The sequence below is a fragment of the Cryptotermes secundus genome, unplaced genomic scaffold (genome assembly GCF_002891405.2).
Source record: "Cryptotermes secundus unplaced genomic scaffold, Csec_1.0 scaffold526, whole genome shotgun sequence".
Classification (NCBI taxonomy): Eukaryota; Metazoa; Arthropoda; class Insecta; order Blattodea; family Kalotermitidae; genus Cryptotermes; species Cryptotermes secundus.
In genome coordinates, this window is record NW_019721013.1 from 102,204 (window position 1) to 112,970 (window position 10,767).

The window sequence follows — 10,767 nt, forward strand, 5'->3', positions numbered from 1 at the left end:
GGGAAGAAACTATATCTCCCGATTTTGAAGGTTCCCAGGCAATGCCCGCTTGTCCTTCTGGTATAGGTAGAGCATATAATCGGATTGTTTTAATACACTGTGTGGGTAGAAGGAAGAGTTCAGTTCGTACCTCACAGGAAACATATTACGTCTCCGCTACAGAGCCCAACCGGGTAATGTTGTTTAGGGAAACAGTCGCTGTTTATTGTGAGAACCATATGGAACACACAAATACACTGTGTGGGCAGAATGCAGAGTTCAGTCCGCACCTCAGAGGAAACACATCACGTCTCCGCTACAAAACCCAACCGGTTAATGCTGTTTAGGGAAATAATCGCTGTTTATTGTGAGAACCATACGGAACACACAAATACACTGTGTGGGCAGAATGCAGAGTTCAGTTCGTACCTCACAGGAAACACATTACGTCTCCGTTACAGATTGATGCTGTTTAGGGAAACAATCGCTGTTTATTGTGAGAACCATATGGAACACATCGAACGCTGTATTCACAGTGTTATTAGGCATTTTTTTACGAAGTGGAGCTCACATCTTTCCTTCTGCCTGTGACTTAATGTCAACGCATAAACTACTATACAAATATTTTTAAAAATTCGACATGAGAGACTTCAAGCACAAGTTACCATGCAATTCCAATTTTCAGTCATAGTGACACATAAAATTGACTTCACTTGAACCCATGTATGCTGTACATCATTAATCGCTGAGCACATATTATCATCAGGCTCAATAAACCGCAAAGAACGTCGTTGGGCGTCTCTGTACTGCGTTACAGAGCACGCCGTTTCCAGCCTGCTTATATTCTCGGATCATGAAGTGGGTCACAACATGCAAGAATAGCCACAGCGCGCATCAGAAAGCCTTCTTATTGGTTTGTTGTGGAATATGAATGGAAAAGGCGATGGGCAGGGCACCCGGTCACCTTGACTAGACCCAAGTTTTTCTGGGTGTTGCTTCCGCTGTGAATTAAAATCCAGAGGCACAATCACACAACAACAACAACATCGCCCACTGACTGACAGCTGTTCAGTCGAATTACTCCTAGCCCATTCAGCAATTTAACTTCAGCTATGCTACTGCTACTAACAAGCAGAAGTACCCGCTTTTCGTCCGGGGCATGGCTGCTTTCTCTATTAACACCACAACACACAGTAGCTGAAAAACAGGTAAAGTTGTTCCTGCGTTTAACTAATTAAGCACTACGTCATAAAGGCGTATTGGGCAGTGGATGTATAGATCTATCTTTTCTTCACCTTGGCACTAGATGGAGGTGAGTGGTCAGCTTTACCTCTGGTGAAAGAGCCCCCGATACCCATTGGATAGCAGGCTGGGTTAATCTTAGAGCCGGCATGGACGGTGTGGAGAAGAGACTTTTTTACTCTACAGTGACTCGAACTCCAATCCATCGGTCGTCCAGCCCGTAGCCAGTCGCTATACCGACTGGCTAAAGGGCGATCAGTAAAAGTAGCCTTAATTGATTTAAATATAAGTAAGGCGGCCTGTCCTTGCAACAGATGCTGACGGTGGCCATGCTTTTTACCCAAACCTGCATCTCTCAAATCTCAATTTCCGTTTGTCCTACTACAACAGTGACAGGGGTTTCTCATCTTGCTCATGCGTGCTACACGGTCTTCGAGCACAGTTGCTAAAGCGCTTCAGACGATACCCCTTTCACCTGCATCGGGGGGATGTCCCTATCCGGCAGGCCGCCGTCTCAACATGGCGCCTCTAGTCAAGTGCTGCTTGGGTTGGGCATGGAACGAGTTCTGTTGTTGTAATCTGTTAAGTTTACTTACAGACAGCGTTGCCACATTGTGGGGCGATTCGATTGCCCCTATATCTCAGACGGTTGGGTTCATTCCCCCAAGTAACTATGTTAGATTTGTAGTGGATGAAGTGGCCCTGCAGCACGCACAGTCTACGTATAGGCCCTATACCGTCACGTTCAGTGGAGACATAGCTGGCAGGAAGAGTCAGACGCCCTTCCCGTGAAGTCGGACCGAGCCATAAAGCATATTTCGGTTCCAAAGTTCTTCCAGGGAGAGATAAGTCAAGATCGTCGAGTGGTGGCCAGTTAGAATACCTCCACTGTAGCCTGCGAGTCGTAGAAGGCGAAGAAAACTTAACCCAGAGTCAGGGAGTATAAATGGGCCAACCTGTCACTGGAAAACATAAATACTGGGACCTGGCCCTACAGGTTCAGAGTTGGACGCAAGGCTGGCGACCTTGCTGTGTAAAAAAAAAATACTGTTGCGAAATCTAAAGACGTGAAAAGCGGATACAAACTGTCAGAATCTTCTGAGCAAAGCTAAGGCTCGAGATAGGATGCTTGACGATGACAAGTCAAGAGACCAACTTACGTGCCCACCGGTGCTCGATAGAGAGTGGTGGAACCCCACGCCAGGCTTGGTCGGTCCTCCACCGGCGCCGCCGCCCCCGCCGTTCTCTGTCTGCAATAACAATAGATCATTAGGGAAACAAATGGAAAGCACTGTGCCACCGTCTGGAGCCAGAACAAATGTAAGGAATGGATGCTCAAGCTAGGGAAACACGCACATACTTCGGCCCGGCCGACGTCATCAGATTGAGATACAACGATTAGAGGTTGCTCGTGGGTCACTCAGGACCTTCGTTACAGCGCGCATCCGTTCCTCCCTCCCAAAGCACAGCAACCACTGCACCGATACTTCCAGGAATATTTCTTGGGGGCAACCCAGAGGTCAGGTGTTCTCACTCCCACAAGAGTTTATGATAAAACTACGTTCCACGCTCTGCAACCAGCCAAATGCCGGGTCAGAGGTAAATCCCCCAACGTAAATCCCGAGGAAGTGATACTGTGCTGCCTGGTCAGGGCTATCGTTTACCTCAGGGGAGAGGATGATTGAGTTGCATGTTCATGGGGAAAATAAAGAAACTTGGAGATAAAACTGCTTCAGTGCTGCTCCGTCCGTCATGAATCTCGGATGAAGTCTACCTCGGAAATAAGTCGAGGATCTGCAGTGGGAAAACAACGCCTAACCCCTTTAGCTCAGTTTGTATTAATTAACTAACAAATTAACAAACTCCATGGAGCCGGCTCCTCCTCCAGGAAGACAACAGTTCCTCTGCTACTCAAGAATTTCCCAACATTTCATGGAACCAGTAGGTTCAGTACAGCGTTCACAACAGCCCACCATTGGTCCCTATCCTAAGTCAGATGAATCCAATCCACATCATCTCGTAATTTTAATATTATCCTCCCACCTACAGCTAGTTCTTCCTAGTGGTCTCTACTTCTGGCTTTGTCACCAGCACCCAATATGCGGTCCTCTTCTATCTCATGCGTGCAACCTACCCTGAATATCTCTTCGTGTATTAAGTTAATACGACCGACTACCGTTCCGTACAAATTCGGGCCGAGTTACACGCGTGGCCGACCACCTGCCATGCAGAGCTGGGCTTGCACAAGTCAGCCTGCAGCTACGTGTCACGGCTTGTTTTTTATTTTATGCATCCTGTTGTGTTTTTATACCGTCACACAACAACGTTTGATTACTGTATAATAAAACTATTGAGATCAAGTGAAAACTGTACGTTAGTCAGTCTATTATGTCAGTCCCACTACGTGTCTCGGTCTGTTCTGACTACCGTCGGATGTGCATGAAGAAAAACAATAAATATATTATGTTTATGCTGAATTACATGATTAAATGGGTCCAATTTTCAACGTCATAAAATTAAAAGTTGTGTACATGTTTTGGGGCGAATGTGCGAAAATACATTTGCAGTGTTACAGAATTATTAGAACTTTACATTCGTACAACAAAATACAGATATACAAGAATGGTAACCTACATGGTGATCTGCTTGGAGATTCCCACAACATTTTGAATATGTGGAAAAACTACCTCTCTCAGTTAATGAATGTACATAGGGTCAGTGATTTTTTTCCCCTTGGCACTACAGCCCCCGTGGGCCTAGGCCTACCTCCATGAACTTCTCCGTTCACTTCGGTTTTTCTAGATCTTACACATTCGGTAGGACTCCTTGGGCGGGTGATCAGCTCGTCGCAAGGCCTCTACCTGTACACAAACACAGAAAAACGCACACACACAAACTAAACATCCATGTCCTGAGTGGGATTCGAACCCACGATCCCGGTTTCCAAGCGAGCGAAGACAGTACATGCCTTAGACCGCTCGGCTACCGTGACCGGCCAGTGACTTTAAGCAGACAGAAATATATACAGCTGAGCCGTTAGCACCAGATCCCAGACTTTTTGAGGTTGAAATTGTTATTGCAAAATTGAAAAGGTATAAATCGCCAGGTAGTGATCAAATTCTGGCAGAACTTATTCAAGCAGGAGGTGAAATATTACGTTCTAAGATACATAAGCTAGTTACTTCTATTTGGAATAAGGAAGAATTGCCTGATCAGTGGAAGGAGTCTATTTTTNTGTACCAGTTCACAAGAAGGTTGCTAAAAGTGTCTGTAGTAATTATCGGGGGATATCACTGCTATCAACTTCATACAAAATTGTATCCAATATTCTTCTCTCAAGGTTAAGTCCATACACGGTGTGTCCAGGATCTGTTAGGGCTATTCTTTTTTTTTAATTTTGCCCTGCAATGCCATTTGTTGGCGAGTTGTAGGGTTAAAATTCTTGAAATTTCAGCTGTGGCTGTCTATAATTTCAAAGCGTGCATCATGTGTCCTGACCTTGAATGTAACAGTACTGTTCTGACGCTCGTCGGAAAATGGCGGTTGAACAGAGAGCCAACATCAAATTTTGTTTGAAGTTAGGCAAAACAGCCGGAGAAGCGTACGAAATGATGAAAAGTGTGTACGGTAGTGATTGTTTGCGTCGCTCGAACATTTTTCGATGGTGTGCTGTATTTCGTGACGGCAGGGAGGACACTGAAGACGCTCCACATGCATCAAAGCCGAGAACAAGTCGCACTGAAGAAAATGTGAAAAAAAAAAGTGACCGAAATCCTTGCATGAGACAGATGTGTTTCTGCAAGACTCATCGAAGAACTTTTGGGAATACCAAAAAGTACTGTGCATCAAATTTTGACCGAGGATTTGGGCACACGGAAGGTCTGTGCGCGTTTTGTACCGCACGCGCTGTCAGGCAATGAAAAACGTGCCAGAGTGGAACACTGCAAAGACATGTTACGGTCGGCCCAAAGTGAAACAAAATTTACAAAATCCATTGTTACTGGTGACGTGACATGGTGTTTTCAATATAAGCCTCTCACAAATTGGCAGAGTGCAGCCTGGTTCAGCCCAAAGAAGCCAGCCGAAACCAAAGAAAGTGCGCATGCAAAAGAGTCGAGTAAAGACACTGCTAACCGTTTTCTTTGATTCCAAAGAAATCATTCATTAGGAATTTCTGCCAGGAAGTCAAACAGTGAATTCTGATTATTATCTCGGAGTCCTCAATCGTGTGTGGGCGAGAATTCTTCGAATTCGACGTGAATATCGAGAGCAAGGTTCCTGGTCGCTCCTCCACGATAATGCCCCACCTCACAAATCGAAGATCGTGCGCGATTTTTTGACCAGAAAAGGGATCACAGTCCTTGATCATCCTCCATATTCGCCAGATTTGGCTCCAGCCGATTTCTGGTTGTTCCCAAAAGTTGCCGATGAAAGGAGACCGTCACGACACCATCCAGGACATTCAAAGGGAATGTACCGCAGTTTTAAATGCGATTCCACAAAAGGATTACAGTGACTGTTTTCGAAAACTTTTCAATCGATTCCACCTATGTATTGATTCAGAAGGAGACTATTTTCAATAAAGAGAGTGAAAATTTGAAAATAATTCAAATCTTGTATTTTTAATGAACACAGTCCTAACAGAACCTGGACACACTGTGTATATTTCCGTACATTCGCCCCAAAACATATGCACAACTTTTAATTTTATGACGTTGAGAAATTTGCCCATCTTCATCATGTAATTCAACATAAACGTAATGACCTGACGGCGGTCAGAACAGGCCGAAATTGACTTGTTGCTTAGGGGCTTCCCCTCCTTCCAATCCGGCTTATGTTAGGCACAAATATAATTGTGAGAGCCAGGAAAGCTCAGTTGGTATAGTGACCAGGCTATGAGATGAGAGACCGAATCCATATCGTCCAGACCGGCTTTTGGGTCCCTCCCAGACTCCCGTGCAAAGGTTATGAGGGTATGTTTCCCCCGGAGTTAAGCGGTAGGAGCGTGAAACTGACCACTTATCACCACCTAACGCTGTGTTTAAGAACTGCGAGCAATTCCTCCACTCCATATACGTATTAATTTCACTGCTTAAACACAGCAACATTACCGTTACCATTTCAGGCGCCTGCGCAGTGTCCCTCCCAGACGAGTCTTCGCCAGGCGCCATCAAATCGTTCGCAGAAAGAAACAGCTCACTACCAAGTGCGAGAATAATATTAAAACGAATGTTCATGATAAAACGTTTGTGGGCTGGGTTCATTTGGCATATGTCTAGCGATGGGCTCTTGTGAATACGGTAATGAACTTCGTGATTTTCGTGACCATACAACCGAGAGAGGGTCTGGTCTAGCGGCAGCGCTTTACACTCGTATTCGGGAGGTACAAGGTTCGAATCTAGGCCGGGACACGACTTATCCTGAGTTAGATTTTTCGCGGTTTTCCTCAAACCCTCCAGGACATATCAGGATAGTATTTCTACTGAGTCACGCTCACCTATCATCCTGTCATTCAACACTGCAGTGTGCGACAATTAGACGACAGTTTGAATCTACAAAAGGGGGAGCCACCTACAGCCGTAATCAGGAACCGTAACGGCCTCTCTGACTGGCGCCTGGCCGAAGAGCAGCAAAGTTGGCTCAGGATGTTTCCACAAGAGAACCCGCTGCGGTGTTGCAAGATGTGCACTGTATCCCGACTGGGGTCAATGAACAGCTCCTTAAGGAGGTGCCACTGCGAGGGGTCACAACTCAGAGGTCACTGATCCTTTTCACATCTCATTTCCATGCGCAGTGGATCTCCGACAGCAGCAGTCTCTATCCACAACAGAATCACCGTGCAGCTCCGCTCGCGGCGAAATGTGACGCCCAGGCGCAACCTCCCTTCTGGCCACATCTCTAGGAATCATACATATATCTGTTCGTACACGAATTCTGGGCTACAATGCCGTGTACTTCTCTATCATCAGGGTCGTCTTGCACTTGCTTAATTACTCTTCGACATTCAAGATGGAGGTGGTATGTTCCTCCCAAATGTCGGGTTCTCTCCAGACTACACGGCGTCACAACCGTATGCTTCGCTGTCATTGCCCTGAGGACCTCAAACCCGCACAGAAATTTATTTGCTGTTTCGAGTTGGTTCTGCCCCTAACGGACTGTAAGTCTCTGAGTGTTGTGAGAGAATCTTACAAGAATCTTAATTACCGCGTTCACATCAGCCCGTCTCCTGACCCCCCCCCCATTCTCATCCAGCTTAACCCAACCGACCTCCTCATATAGTATGCCTTTAGCCCCAGTCTTGACATATCTTTCCATTTGCGTCTAGGTCTACCAAGTCACCTCCTCTTCACATTCTATGACCAATACGTACTACTCTCTGATGGGAAGTGGCTCTACAAATTACCGTATTTACGCATGCATAGGCCGCACATTTTTTTGCCAAAAATTCAAGAGGAAAACTGGGGTGCGGCTTATATTCGAAATCACACTTCATTTAAAAAAAAAATTATATTCATAATTAGTAATACAGAGTGTTCTACTCCTGAAATAATATTCCAAGAAAATTACTTTTTTTATAATTTCTGTCTGAAAATTGTGCTGCGGCCTATACATGCGTAAATAGGTATAAAGCACCCAATTATGCAATTATGGGAGTCGGTATAGTGACTGGCTACGGGCTTGCCCGGTAGGGGCCAGATCTTTCTCTTCTCCATGTCGTACACACAGGTTCTGGGGCTCACCCAGTGGGTACCGGGAATAAAGAGGCCGGAGCGTGAAGCTGACCACTCACCTCAAAATAGTGCTGAGGTCAAGAAACAGTGGGTTTATACATCCACTCCCCCATTCGCCTTCATGGCGTAGTGCTTAACTAGTTAAGCACAGGGACAACTTTAACTTTATACCCTATTATGTAATTTTCTCGATTTTTGTCGTTACCTGATATCCTAGTGTTCTCTCCACATCTCCTCGCCCTTAATCTGGGTTAACCTTCCAACTCACGGAAGAGTCCTTGAGTGGCCGACCTCAGTTAGCGAACAGATTCAGTGCCATCTTTCGGAGAGCATGCCGTACTTAACCATACGAATCCAGTATACACCTCCGATCCGTTTTAATATTATCCTCCCACCTACGGCCAGGCCTTCCAAGTGGCCTTTTTCTTTCAGCTTTTCCAACAGAAACTCCATTACCTTCAAGAGCAAGTCAGCTCCTGACGTAAGCACTGGTTCCATTTCGCAGTGCCCCGTTAATTGGGATGCTAAAGCGATCAGTCCGGGGTCAATGTCAGGCACCGTTACGCTGCGGCAGTGTGAGTCACTGTCCTGCATGACTCGCAGCCACGGAAATGTGTGGAACCCGGTCCCACCAGTCGCCATGCCGTGATTCTTACGGGGCTTTATGAGACTCATCATGCAAGTGAGACTGATTGAGACCGGTTCTCTGTGTTCTTGAACCCTTCGCAGCACCCTGATTGCTATGCGCTTACGTCTCAGCCGTTTTAACATACAGAAACCCTACAGCCTGGCCAAACAGTGTACTTACAGCATTAACCGGTTGGTCGTCATGGACACGGGGGTGTCCTGTGAGATACGAACAGAATGCATTGGACAAAACAATGTAAACACTAAGAAACTGAGGAAGCGGCCTCCGTAGTCTAGGGATAACGTTCCCACCTCATGACTCAAGGTACGCGGGTTCAAACCCGGCGGAGGTCGTGGAATTTTTAAGGGCGGAAAAATTCAGGGTACAGGAGAGACTTTAAGCCGTGGGTCCCGTGTCGTATCTTTACGGCACGTAAAAGAACCTCATGCCTCAAGGAGGCCTCTCAGCCAAATTATAAGGACATTTCCCGCCCAACAATAGTCTCTAACGCCTCTGGTAGAGGGGGGAGGCATCTAGATACCGCTTAGCCAGTAGAGGCCGAACTCGCTGGCTGAGTCGGGACTGATGGCACGCACCAGTATCGGTAGGGTACAGATACTGGTAGTATATCACAGGGGGACGTACAATAGACCACTGGTCGCGGTGCATGGGGAAACCCACCCCCTCCAATAATAATAATAATAATAATAATAATAATAATAAGAAGAAGAAGAAGAAGAAGAAGAAGAAGAAGAAGAAGAAGAAATTGAGGAACAGAATTTGTGTTGGCAAAATTGAAAGTTCTTCCATTTGTTTACACTCTATAGTGCTCGTGTAAGTGTATTAGTGATTGTGCTGACAGTCCGTGTTAAAGAATCGGAAAATGGGAGATCTGTCAGATTTTGAAAGAGGCCAGATCGTGGGTGCGCGTTTAGCTGGAGCATCCGTGACAAAACTGCCACTCTATTACGTGTGCCTAGAGCGAGTCTCTAGGGTTATGTGGGCACACACGAATCATAGGAAGACAACGTCACGGTAGAGGAACAGTGCGCGAAAATCAAATTCTACAGAGAAAGATAGTCGTACACTGAGAAAAATTGTTTCGAAAAATCAAGCAGTTATCGCGGCACAGGTGACAGCAAAACTGAATATTCATCTTGAAGACCCAGTTTCTACAAAATCTGTCCGAAGTGAACTTAACAAATTGAATATCCAACGTATGATTTCGCGACATTCCGGCTTGTAGCAAAGTGTCTCAACCAAGTACGCTAGCGCGTGCCCCGTGCCCCGTGCCCCGTTCCCCTCCAGAAGAATCCACTCCACACTCTGACAAAATATTTCAACATGTATTTTAATATTATCCTACCGTGTTCGCTTACACGCTTCTGATAGTATCAGACGGTTGTCTGCTGGGTTATAAACCAAGTTTCGAAGGTTGTTAGCGACGTTTCGAAGAAAGATACTGCCTGCATCTTCATGGTGGAAGAAAAAGATAGAATTCCTTAACTATATAGCGTGAATAATACACTAATTATATATGTGAAACAATTGGTTGAATGACAATTGGCAGGGGAAACCAAAGTACTTGGAGAAAACTCGCCCCAGACCCACTTTGTCCACCACAAATCCCACATGACCTGAGACTGAAACTGGGCCGCAGGTTGCTAATCACTTTGGTTATGGAACGGCCAAGAAGCCAGTCGAGTTCCTCCAAAACGAGTATAATAACTCACCAGACTATATGGCGTCATGAGTCGAAAAAAAAACAAAAGTAAACACAACCAGAATAGAAACCGCCATTAATACAGCTTTGCCATCCTCTACCACTCCTGAGAGTCGCGTTTCTGGTAGCTCAGAGCGCAAGAAGAACAAATTCCTAACCGCACCCAGAGAGAAAATTCCGCCGGTCGTCATCCACCACCACTTTAAAGGTGACACGACCAGACTTAACAAAAATTTTCACTCAAAATTCCAGCCTACAGGCTTCACAACCTACGATGGGGTACCCAAAAGAAACGAACTAATTTTTTTGTGGGCTTTTGTAGTACCGCTTTTTGCCGCTATGAGCGCATAGAGCTAACATTCCTGAGTCGATAAGCCGACTACCGTTGCTTCAGAAGGTAAGGACTAGTTTCGGCAGAGTTTATAGTGACAACTGTTTTGTGTGATCGTCGTTTTTGCAATGGC

At 45.7% G+C, this 10,767-nt stretch overlaps 1 protein-coding gene across 3 annotated transcripts in view; it reads right to left on the minus strand.

The window, feature by feature from the left end:
• The window catches only part of LOC111875239 (sterile alpha and TIR motif-containing protein 1), a 194,245-nt gene that overhangs the window by 81,263 nt on the left and 102,215 nt on the right, over positions 1–10,767 (minus strand). For all 3 annotated transcript variants that reach the window (XM_023871299.1, XM_023871301.1, XM_023871300.1), the window contains exon 2: positions 2,382–2,471. In XM_023871299.1, the coding sequence (XP_023727067.1) occupies positions 2,382–2,471 (90 nt within the window). The remainder of the gene's footprint in view (positions 1–2,381; positions 2,472–10,767) is intronic.